Here is a 13,079-nt window from a genome sequence, read left to right on the forward strand (position 1 = left end):
CATAAAGAAAATGTATAAAGGAAAGTGTACCCAGAAGTGGAGAAGACACCATATACAATAGGGTTTCGTTCATCCTGGCTGGGCTGGATAAACACGTCCCCTAGAAAAAAGGAGAAAGGCATGTCAGAACTGTCTCTGAACTTCAATACTAAAAATACCCTTTTTAAATTTCCCTTTTACAATTTTCTCTGATGATGCATTTACTAATACAATCATAAATCTAAACCATTTAACAATTTAATAAATTCATGAAGGAAACTATACGTTTCTGTTGTAAATTTGTTCATTGGTCTCAGGTATACTGTATATGTCAGAATAGGGAATAATTTTTAAAAAGACACCCAAGTTCACCCAAAACATGAAAATTCTGTCATCTGCTCATCCTTGACTTTTTTCTAAACCGGTCTGGCTTGAACGCAAAGAAAGATATTTTAAAGAAAGCTGGAAACCTGTAACCAGTAACCATGACTTCCATACTATTTTCTTTCCCTATATGGAAGTCAATGATTATACTTTTGAGCTTTCTTCAAAATGTCTCTATTAGTGTTCAGCAGAAAAAGAAACTCTAAAGGAATCTCTTGGGGGTAAGTAAACAATGAGTAAATTATCATTTTTGGGTGAACTATGCCTTCAATGCTCTCTAAACAACGAACAGTTTATAGTGTTGAATAGCAGTTGTGCCATCTAGTGGTGTTAATTTGTCACACTAAAGATTTCAGGGTTATTTCAGGCAAAATTTGGGCAAAATATGATTATTAACTGTTGTGATAAAGTTTGGTAAAAAAGTTTCATTAAAAAAATGTAATCCAGAGGTTAGCATTTTCCATATTTTACCCAAATTTGGCCAGAAATAACCCTCTAATATTTTAGAGTATGACATGATAACACCACTAGATGGCACAGTAATTTAGCGACTGTTATACAACACTACATAAATTGAGAAGGAAAACAACACTCACTCAGTTCATCAAAGAAGGTTTCCACCCCGTCATCTCCCATCACTGAGCACACCAGCCTGGCCTTTAGAAAAGTTGTCCACTTGTTCACAAGAGACTTTTGTCCGCCCTCATCATTCTGCCATAAAACACAAACAGCGGTTTATTGACTGACTGAGCTGTGAACTGTTTCCTGTGCACCTGCGGTTTCTGGTTACATGAAGCCGGATGTTGCTCACCAGACACACTCGGCCCACTCTGGCCAACACACTGGGGCTCGCTCCGCCACCAGAATCCAGACTCTTCTCACGAAAGAAAAAATAAAGCTTGTCGTCGTTCTTCTCCGAGCTGTCAGAGATCTGTTTCATTTGAACAAATACAGGTTCTAGGAAATAAACAAGAGCCTTCGTTTAAATATTTGATGAAAATTAAAACAGCTGAGCAAATATTTGTTGTCAGTCTCATTAAAATTACATCTGGCAATCCAAATATGAACAACTGAGTTGTTTACCGTTCAGCCATTTGGAATCATACTGCTCTGATCTCACAGCAGGACGGCTTCCCATGGTCCTGAAGATGCCTGGATCAGTGCTCATGAAATCCACCGCCACCCCAGCATACAGGTTTCCATCTGCAGGAAGAGATTAATGAATTAAAACCGGTCAAAGCTACATGTTCTGCAACAGACACATTAGATTAGGATACTGGCCCTTTAAAAAGTTTACGTAGTTGCTGGTGATTCTTTATGCTTATTTCAACATCAGACAGAAACTTTTTAGTGTAAGGTTGAAATTAAATATTATAAATATTTTTTAACTGTTTCGTTTAATTACATATGCACTGGCTAGATTCAATTTTAACAGATCAATTTTGTAGCAACACAATAACAATAAAAAAGGTCCAAAGCTTATCAGCTTATAAAAGTTATGATATAAATAATGTAAAAAGACAATTTACATGTCTTGACTAATAATAGTATTTTGTTATGATTGTTTTGTGGTGTTATTATTAAGTTATTAAGTCAGTTAAATGTTGTTATTTTATGTTATGCTATGTTGTTTTGTTAATTTATGATTAAGTTTTTAAATGTTTAGGTGTTTAAATGTTATGTTATGTCATGTCATGTTATGTACCCTTTCAACCGTTCACTCTTATCAATTATGATCAGCCTGAGAGAAAGATGTTTTAAAGAAATGTCCAAATTAAATTCTGTAATAAATTCTGCAATAAAATGTAAACTTTTTGAAGAATGGAAAGTTTGTTTTTTTAATCATAACATAATAAATGTTTTTAATAACACTTTTGTTTTGTCCAGTCATCTTTGCTGATTAAAAGTATTGATTTCTTTACATACTGATACTGACAACAAACAATAGTGTTTTACTCCTCACTGTAATGCTGGGTTCCACATAATCAATTTGTGTAGGGACAACATGAAGGAATTACATTAACTTATTAATTTTTACAAATTTAAGTGGATTGACATAGAACTATTGAGTTGTCCCTCTAAAAAACTCAAGAATTGTGTTGTTTCAGCTCATTTTAAATTACTAGTTTGAACAAACAGTAAACCTCACTTTTTGAGTGCACCTTACAAATGCTGGGTTCCACACAACTGCTTAATGTTGTCCCAACACAAATCGATTAAGTTTAATTGTAATATATGTTAAAACTGTGCTAACTTATGATTCTGTTGTATTTTGTACTATGTAGTGCTCTATTTTGATGACCCATGCGCAAAGTCCAAAGCACAGGGCGCAAAAGCATTAAGAGGTGTCAGAATCCACTTTTGCTATTTTAAGGATGGAAAAATCCGCTTTGCGCCATGGCGCATGGTCTAACAGGGTTGAGCTTATTCTCTTTATGAGTTATAAGTGTTTTGAGAATAAACCAATCAGAGTCTCATCTCCCATTCCCTTCAAGAGTCAGTTGCCTCGCGCCATGGTGCATTTGCTATTTACTTGGTGGACTTCGTAAGAGGAAAAACTGAATGCTTCACTAGTAAGAAAACAGTTAACCAGAACCTCTACAGCGCGAGAATGAGAGAAAGTCTCCTCATTCTTTACTTTCACTTTTACTCTCATCGATAGGGAAATGTGCTGTACACACAGACATCCACTAGAGTATACATAATAAATTTAGTTTGCTAAGTGCAAAGATTTGTTTCAAAACAATTTCTAAATTCAGTTCTAAATTCCAGCAAACTAATGAATGAACAATAATAACGAAGTGTGTTCAAAGTGTGATTTTTATTCAAATACAAATGCTATGCACGATATGGTCTAAAACCTGACAGGTGGACAAATCTAAGCTTGTTTTTTAAAAAACAAATATAAATATGGATATAATAAACAATACTGCAAACAATAAAAACATTATACAAAAGCAAATTGTTATGAATAATCTGAAAAAGCCCCCTGAGATGAAGAAGGCATGAAAGTGGTTTTTATATTTATGTAGGCTAGAAAATAATATGTTTTGTAATATTTTAACCCTTGAATGCTTTTTCATACGGTAGATATTTGAGTATTGCTGTACATCCTGTGTGTATTAAGCAGTGTATAAGCAAAGTGCAGAACTAATGCGCTCTGCGCTGGACCATAAACCTGGTTTGATCTGGTCTATTGAACAGTCTATTTTAGTTCCTCAAAATAGCAACACACCAGCAATGCGCCTCAACACACCTTCTTTTTTAGACCAGAAGGCCTATGGGCACACATATGAGCACAAATGCATTTTGTTATTTAGCAGCATGCTGCAAAACGTCAAAGCGCCAAGCTGAAACTAGCAAACAACAACTGTGTGGCGCCTTGCGCTGCATTGGGCTGGGTGTATGATAGGGCCCTTAACATGAAATTGATGTTAGGCAACAGCTACTATGGTAAGATTGACTACTTCTGTGATGAGCAAAAAATGAACTACATAAAATATAAAAGTAACATAAGCTTCCTCATTAATTGTTTCTTACTAATCAGGGATGCAACGTTCTCCTGATTTGGATCGTAAGAGCATTTTCCCTTTCCAGAGTCCACATAACCAGGAACCAGCCTGAAGAGATAATCCTGTGGACATTAGAGCAAAGACAGCATCCAGATGTGTTAATGCAAGCTGTATGTATATAAGAATACATAGTAAATTCATTTATGTATGTGTGTCTGTTATTCATAATGCTGAGGGGACAAAATATCCCCACAAATATAGTTATACTAGTAATTCTAGACCTTCTGGGGATATTTTTTGGTCCCCATGAGGAAAACGGCTCATAAATCACAGTCAGAATATACAATCAGTACAGTTGAAAAATCAATATGTCAGTGGCAACTGGAAAGTGCCCATAATAAATGAAAACCCAACAGATTAGTGTGTATACATGTGAGTGTGTTTGTGTACCTCAGCTCTCCAGCCTCTGTTGATGAAGGTACAGATGGGTTTATAAGCTCCAGTGCCGCAGGTGTACAGATGGGTCCTGTTCCACGGCTCAATCAAGCGCACAAAGTTAGCACACTCTCCCTGAAAAACACACACATGCACACAAACAAACAAACCACTGTTGAACTGAGACTGTTCAGATCAAGAGTCTGGCATTCTTTACTGATTCAGTAAGTACCAATTACAGTAAGCAACTGTTGTAAACTCACATGCCTGCCTTTCCCAGTCAGCTGACACTCTCCCTTTCTCTGAGCCGGAGCCGGCCAATGGATCTACAGACAGAAAACACCCACAGCATTATGAGAGCAATTCACTACATGACACTTCTGTTGTTCTAGTGTCAGTGCTAGGATGCAATCGCGTGTTTTAGTCAGGTGAATTGAATACACACTGCAAAGAGTGAGTAAACGCATTGCTTTAAAAGTGATTAGCTGACTTTACTTAGGAAAAGTGAGTAAACCCATTGCCTTAAAATGATTAAGCGCATTGATTATGTGCATAATTATACAAATTGAGATATACAACTTAACCATTTCAAATGGATTTACTCACTATTTAAAGTCAACTTTAGTAAGTAACTAATCACTTTTTACAGTGTAGTAAATTGGCTGTAGTGCATGAGCATGTGTAAATGGGAGAGTGTAAGGGTGTTTCCCAGCACTGGGGTTCATATGTTAGTGCTCCTTCAGGACTGGGTTGCGGCAGAAAGGGCATCCACCAGTAAAACAAGCGGGTGAGTGAGTGAGTGAGTAAGATCTTACAATGAGAGGCTCTTTGTTGATGTTCTGCATGTCCAGTGAGACGAGATATTCGCGGCTGCCCAGGTACAACCGGCCTTGGTCTGGATCAACATGCAGAATCCGATAGTCACTGGTGTTGAAGGAAAAACTGAACGGCCTCGCTGTCCGAGTGTCCATGAGCTCTGATGAAAGACAAAATAGAAAATCATCATGACATATCATGGCACAATCCCACACACATAAATTCAGACCTTTTTTTCTGAAGATACAACATTGTTATTGTTTTGGGAAACAGCAATTTTTGAATTTTTTATTTTGTATTTGAAATGAATGTAATCAGTAGTTGACAAAATTTAAAAAGAAAGAAGAAAGTTTTCATAACTTTTCCCAACCTTAATTAAAGTCATATTTACCTACAAGTGTAAGTAAAATCCATCTCCAACAAACTAACAAACAAAAAGGGATTTAGTTAATCTCAAACCCTGGACGTGAGACAGAAAATAAGGTAAAAGTAATTTTGTCCTATAGGTGGTGCTCTAAACTCTCTCTTCATGAGTCTGCTTTTTGTCTGAGCCCATGCACTGTCTCTGTTATGGGTTAAACAGGTCTGTGAGCATTTCCTATTCCAGATGAAATGGTTAAAATTAAAGTCTTGTAGTAGTGGTTTTCTGGGTTACCTCTTCTCAGCAAGCTCTTCTTCAAGGTGGAAGGAACAGCCGAAAGCATACATTTGTGGCTCTTGAGATCAAACTGCACTTAATGCATGTTTCAGGCACATTTCCTGAGTGCCGTCAAACTTCAACATTTTGGCCAATTCAGTTTCAAAGGCAAAGATTAAAATGAAGTAATTGAGCAGAGTTAAAAATGGACCATTTACTCAGACATTTATGCAGGCTGTCACAGGACTTCAAAAGAGCACCAGGTCCTGACGCAAGAATTGCAGTTAATATTTCGTAAATGCTTAACTGTGTAGACTTATGTCGACTATGAATTATGATCAGAGGCCAGAGAGAAAGCAGAATTATGATCAGAGGCCCTTTAGTTTTAAAGCAATTTTTCATGACTAAATTAAACTCTGTTATAAATTCTGCAATTAGGAATCTTTGAAGAATAGAAAGTTTGAATAGAATGTCTTTGTCAAATTTCAGTCATCTTTGCTGAATAAAAGTACTAAAGGGCAACTATGATGAAAATCAACTATTGCTGTTTGGACAGAACTCTGTGTAAGTCACAGTCCATAGTCATATTGGAGTGATATAAACACAACACAATAAAACACAATAAAAATTTTCTGATGTTAAAATAGGATCCAATTCTCAGTGATTTTGAGGTCCATCGCAACGTGATGTAGGAGTGCAGCTTTTCCAGCCCACTGAATTGATTGACAGGCTCCATGTTTCTATAATAACATGTATAGACATGTCCAGAGAACATTTATGGCAAAGAAACTGGGAATATAAGATCTGTTCCAATTCTCTGTGATCTTTTTAAATATTATAAGTTTAAAACGTTTTTTAAAACAGAGCGTGTTTGTAACAAAGACAGTAAAATCGCTATGTAATTCTTAACTGCTATAATCAATTCAGCTGCATGTTGTCAGTAAATATGCATATTTATATATTTTGTGCATGTGTGGTTGTGTGTATGTGCACGCATGTGTGTTTGTGTGTGTGTGTGTGTGTGTGTGTGTGTGTGTATATATATATACAGTTGAAGTCAGAATTATTAGCCCCCTTTAAATATTTTTCCCTTTTTTTATATTTCCCAAATGATATTTAACAGAGCAAGAAAACTTTCACAGTATGTCAGATTCTATTTTTTCTGGAAAAAGTCTTATTTGTATAAAACGGCTAGAATAAAAGCAGTTTTTAATTTTTCAAACACAATTTTAGGGACAAAATTATTAGCCCCTTTAAGTTATATATTTTCTGTGTGTGTGTGTGTGTGTGTGTGTGTGTGTGTGTGTGTGTGTGTTTCTGTGTGTGTGTGTGTGTTTCTGTGTGTGTTTCACAGTGTGTGTTCTGTGTGTGTTTCACAGTGTGTGTGTGTGTGTGTGTATTTGTGTACTGCAAACAACATTTCTGTGTGACTAATCCCCATTCAAGAAAGGCTTGAATAAACTCCACCACAAATACTAAACTTACTTGGTGTTTTTGACTAATGAGCTGTATTCCAGTTTTATCTGTGTCTGTCTCTATCACTGACTGCTGTTTATCTGATGTAATGCAAGAGAAGCAGACATGCGTATAGGAGCGGTGGGCCGGGAGAAGCAGCTTATTTGCATTTAAATCTACAGGCTACAAAAACAGCTACACTGTACTAAGCCACCAAAATGAGCAGATTATGGAGGTTATAAAAAATAATCTGATGGGTATTTTGAGCTGAAACTTTCTGGAGACACCAAAGGCTTATCTTACATCTTGTAAAAGGGGTAAACTAGGTTCCTTTTAATTTCTTTACTGATGCTGACCACAATCTTTTGAACAATAGTGCTTTTCTTCTCACTGTGAAGAAATTGCTCGATTTCACACAATCAATTTGTGTTGGGACAACATGAAGGAATGTTTCACGTTGTCCCAACACAAATCAATTAAATTAACCTTATTGTTTTTTCAAATTTAAGTTGATTGAACATACCACAATTAAGTTGTTAAAAAACCCTCTAGAATTATGTTTATTCAGTTTATTTTAAATATGTAGTTTTAACAAGTAGCAAAAATATATGTGAGTGTGCTCATATATGATTTATTTTGGACTACAATAATATATTTTTTTGGATGAAGATTACACCTTTAGGAGCTTCACAGATTATGAAAGTTATTGCATAAAAAAACATGACGTGCATAAACATCCAGTTTAGTATCTTTCATTTAATAGTAAAATATTGATTCGAATAAATATCGATTTTAAAATCACAAGTTCAATAATTTAGTCAGAGCTATTTCAGCTGAAGCATGAATATGAGTGCCTTGAATAGACTGTAAATCTATTTGCAAAGCCTCTGCAGAATATATATGTCAATGTGCAATCTGACAATTGAAAAAAAAAAAAAAATGGTTAGTAATGGAGTGTGTACAAAAGTAAATAATATCACTTCCCTTCTTTTTAATTCAGAAGTAACAATAGCCACACCAGCATGAGAAGAGTGTTAAAGGAAGTCTTGCGTCTCGGTGCATTTTAGTCCTGTCAGAAAGCAGGCTTTGATCTCTTTCACTCTCCAACACATTTACAACAAACTCTTCTTTTGTATTCTTGCCCTGTCCAGGATCGGTGTTACACAATGCCATGCTCTGCTTTGATGATGAAGTCCTGTTGCTTCATTATAAATGACTAATTATACTCTGATCTGCCCTTTGTAAATGATTCTGACTGATTCATCCACATTATGTCCAGTGATGTGCTGAACTTCCGCTTACACTCAACTCTTAAGCATTAGACTAAGTACCAACTATTCTAAGAAGTTCTATAAAATTTCCAATCACTAAGAGTTTTATTTATCAAACTAAACTTGGTTTATTTTATTTTGTTTAATTAATTCATAATTTTTTAAAGAAATTTTTTTTGAAATTTGTTTAGTAAAACTATATATTTATTTACTCAAAAAACATAATATTATAAATATTTCAGTTTCAATATTAATTTTTCATTTAACTAATCCTGAAAAAATGATTCCATTCTTAAAAATATTAAGCAGCTCAGCATATGGCAGAGGGCACAAAGTTTCAGTGTATTATAAATGTTTAGAGGAAAAGATGGGTTGTAGTTTCTATTCAGCTCTTTGAAACGGTTTAGAGTATAGATCTAAATTGTACATTAAGCGATGAACATTGGAAAAAAATTGCCAAAACAGTAATGTCAAAAATTTAAGAGTACGCTTAATACAATTTAAAATTTTTAATCGTTTTTATTGGTCTCTGAATAGGCTTTTCAGGCATGGGTTGAAGGACTCTGCTGAATGTTGGAGATGTGAAAGCGAAGAAGGAGACTTAATGCATACCCTGTGGTCCTGTTCTAAAATATCGGAATTCTGGATTAAAGTGCAAAATTACATTCAGGATGTTTCTGGATGCTGCCTTTCATTTTGTCCTAACATATATGTACTGGGAAACCCATTCGTGTTGGGATCTGGTGTGAAGATGTCTGAGTGGGTTCAAATAAGTATCATGATTGGAAGGCAAATCATGAGGAGATGGCGTTCAGCAGGTCCACCATTATTTCAAGAATGGGTTATGGAATTGTGGAAGGTGGCAGCATATGAAAAAATGACATATCAATTACTTGATAAATTGGATGTTTATCAGAGAAATTGGGGAAATTTGTTTTTTTTTTTTTCTGGAGGATGAATAAGGTCATTGTGGTGAGACAGGGTAAAAGTGTAATTATCTTATTTGATTTATTTATGTATTATTATTATTGTATTGGTATTGTTTTTATGTATTTTTTATTTAATTATTTTTTTACTATTATTATGTTCTGTATGTTTGTGTTTTTTATCTATTAAGTTTATATTATTTATCTGTATTTACTGGATTTATGATAGCAACATCTAATTACAGTCACTTCAGCTGTCATGGAGGGGAGGGAAAAAGAGGGTGTTAAAAGGAGGTAGAAATGTGTAAACTGATACTGTTTTCAGCATTGATAATAATAATAATAATAATAATAATAATAATAATAATAAATGTTTCTCAAGCAGCAAATGATAAAATGTATTTATTTAACACTTTAACTGTATTTTGATCAAATAAATGCAGCCTTGGTGAGAAATAAACACTAGCAAAACATTGCAATGTATATATTTTATTTATTTAAATATTTTATTTTATATTCTTATTACTAAACTGCCACTGTTCTACCAAGTCCAATAAGATGTCCAGTGAGTTAGTAAGATTTATTTATCTATTATACTTTATATATCTATTATACCAGTATTCTGTGTTGATTCTGTATTGATGTTATGCATTCAATTTAAAACATGCAGTTACAAAAGATTTCAGTTATTCAGAATTAGCTATTTAAATAATCCTGTAAAAAAGAATTCATGGTTCAATAAAAAATAATAATCAGCACAACTGTTTGATAAAAGCATAATAACAATAATGTATGCCTCAAGGCTCGAACAGCAAATTACTAGACGTATTAGAATGATTTTTTAAAGGATCTTGAGACATTAGGACATAAGTGATGCAAAAAATGTTTACCACAGGAATGAATTATATGTTTTCTGTCATGATAATCCTCTAAGACATTTATTATGGTAACAAATATGTATATGGCAATGTTGATGTGGCATAGATCTGCTACACTCCTGCTGCTTTGATTTTTATGGAAGAGCAAGTACAGAGACTGCCAGTACATTCTCAGATGTACAGTCTGAGAATATACCACAGTGCTGCTGCAAACATGATAAACATGTTACATATACACAGCTGGGGTGGAGCAGGGTCTCCGAAAATGTGGTGCAACTTCTGTGTTCAGCTGTTTTCCTAGTGTAAAACAACATTAAGCCATTTAAAAAGTTAAGGAGCAAGTTCATTGGCTGCTAAGGCAGCAGCAACCAACCTAGAGTTGATGATGTAAGAAGAGATCAATCATTACCTATCAGCCAGCCTAAAGTCACGATGGAACTTTGTATAATATATATATATATAAAGTATAAAAAAAACTATAAATTTAAACAAACAATTTTTCATATTATTATATGCTGTTTTTAATCAAATAAACACAGTCTTGGTAAGCATAAAATGCTCTACAAGATCTTACAGAAAGATTTTAAAAAGGAGTGCATGTTATCATCAACCTTTACTCTTCTGAAGTTAAAACATTTTTTAATAGTTTCTAAAAATGGTCGCAACGATTCAATTTCTAAATTTGAAAGCATTAAAGCATTAAAAGTAGCTAACAGAATTTAAAAAAACACATAAATATAAATCGTGACGTCAGAGAATATATTTTAAATTGTAATCTATTCTTTTAGAGCACTTATAAAAGCAACATTCAGGCATTGCCGTCTTTGTGTGGGTGAGTGGGTTAAAGGGCAAGAGTCATTTTCAGTGTGTCTGATGAGCTCTTAAGCATTGAATATTTCAAGGGTTGACCTACTGGATGCCTCTCGATGCTCTGTGCATTTAAATGAAGCTAAAAACAAACTCACTGTAGCCTTTTACATTGCTGAAAAAGGGCTGGTTTATGCCAAAACTGACCAAAACCTGAAATTACAAAAGAAAGATCAGTATTTGTAAATGTGCTTTGTCATCTTTCTCTGGTAGATGATCCGTACAGATGTTTACACACCCATGGAAATGTTTGGGTACAGGAAATGTGGGCAAATTTTGATGACGACTTTAATGTTCTGACAGTATATTTATGTGTGTAAGTGTGTGTGTGTGTGTGTGTGTGTGTGTGTGTGTGTGTGTGTGTGTGTGTGTGTGTGTGTGTGTGTGTGTGTGTGTGTGTGTGTGTGTGTGTGTGTGTGTGTGTGTGTGTGTGTTTGAGAGTGTGCTTACAGGATGCTCTAGAGAGGGTGCTAAAATAACCGCTAATGATCGGATATCTGTTTGGACACGGAACTGGGTGGGCAACAGGGAAAGGGTTTGTGTACAATCCTGTTCCTCCTCTCTTCCCTTTACCGTCAGGAAAGAACAGCGGACGCACCACCTTTGACAAACCTGCGCTCAACCAAAGTGGACACAACACAGAGTTCACTACAACCATGGGTCAAAGGCGCTGGTACAAAGGTGAAGCACGTAATTCTAGTGATACAACATCCTGCAGGAAGTCTTTGTTGAGACGGAAATTCAACAGGCACTCAACATACACACACAAACATGCAGTCTTGCGCACTTTTAAATAGACAATCGGTCAGAAAATAAAACAAAAACAAAAAACGCCTTTAATGAACTAGAAACGGTCTGTTTAATTGTACAAATTTAATGTGAGGAACATGCAAACACATTTTTTACAATGATTAAAATTTTTTAAATGTATATTTAAAGGATTGGTTTAACACAAAAAATAAACTTCTGTCATTGACTGTTGTTCCAAACTTGCTTAAATTTGCTTATTTGAGCGTACAAGTAAAAACAGTGTTCATTAATTCTTTTTGATGATTCATTTGAGAGATCCAATGAAAGTTTGTTCTCCCGAACTTGTATGTTTAAAAGCAATTAACCCAGAATTAATCAAAAATAATTACAGGAGTTCTGAATGGCCACGATCAATCACGTTATATAATGAGCAGATGTCATTTAGGCTTTTACACATACATAAGCATTGATTATTAAACATTATTCTAACTATTTAAATAATTTACATCTATCACTTCATTCATTTGTTTATTTTATATCATTTCCGGCTTGGTCGCTTTATTATCCAGGGGGTCGCCACGGCGGAATTAACACCCAACTTATCCAGCATATGTTTTACGCAGCGGATGCCCTTCTAGCTGCAACCCAACACTGGAAAACACCCACACACTCTTTTACACACTCACATACACTACACTACGTGTACCGCATTTCTTTGGACTGTGGAGAAAACCAGAGCACCCAGAGGAAACCCACGCAAACACGGGGAGAACATGCAAACTCCACACAGAAAAGCCAACTGACGAAGCCGGGGCTCGAACCAACAACCTTCTTGCTGTGAGGCTACAGCGTTAGACACTGCGCCACCATGTCGCCCCACATCTATAACTAAGTTTATATATTTTAATATTATGTTTTTAATCTTTTTTTTTTTAATAAATAAATAGAATTTTGCCACTCATTTCAACTTGTAAGGTCCCCCCAGTTGGCCCAATGCCGGTGTCCACTGGTGGATGAAGGTTCACTGCATGTTCGGTCTTTCCAGTGCACAATGTTGATTTAACTCAAATCTGACTCCAATTTTAATATGAGGTGGTTTAGAATATTAATATATTTATCCTCGTTTTATCTGACTCCAATTATAAAACATTAAGAAGATTATATCAATA

General features: G+C 35.0%; 1 protein-coding gene across 3 annotated transcripts in view; it reads right to left on the bottom strand.

The window, feature by feature from the left end:
• The window catches only part of sema3ga (sema domain, immunoglobulin domain (Ig), short basic domain, secreted, (semaphorin) 3Ga), a 54,098-nt gene that overhangs the window by 16,937 nt on the left and 24,082 nt on the right, over positions 1–13,079 (bottom strand). For all 3 annotated transcript variants that reach the window (XM_073909426.1, XM_005167031.6, NM_001014823.1), the window contains 8 exon segments: positions 5,126–5,286; positions 4,574–4,636; positions 4,326–4,445; positions 3,904–3,997; positions 1,447–1,566; positions 1,175–1,320; positions 960–1,074; positions 31–100 (listed from right to left, as the gene is read on the bottom strand). In XM_073909426.1, the coding sequence (XP_073765527.1) occupies positions 31–100; positions 960–1,074; positions 1,175–1,320; positions 1,447–1,566; positions 3,904–3,997; positions 4,326–4,445; positions 4,574–4,636; positions 5,126–5,286 (889 nt within the window).

The sequence above is a fragment of the Danio rerio genome, chromosome 8, assembly GCF_049306965.1.
Source record: "Danio rerio strain Tuebingen ecotype United States chromosome 8, GRCz12tu, whole genome shotgun sequence".
NCBI lineage: Eukaryota > Metazoa > Chordata > Actinopteri > Cypriniformes > Danionidae > Danio > Danio rerio.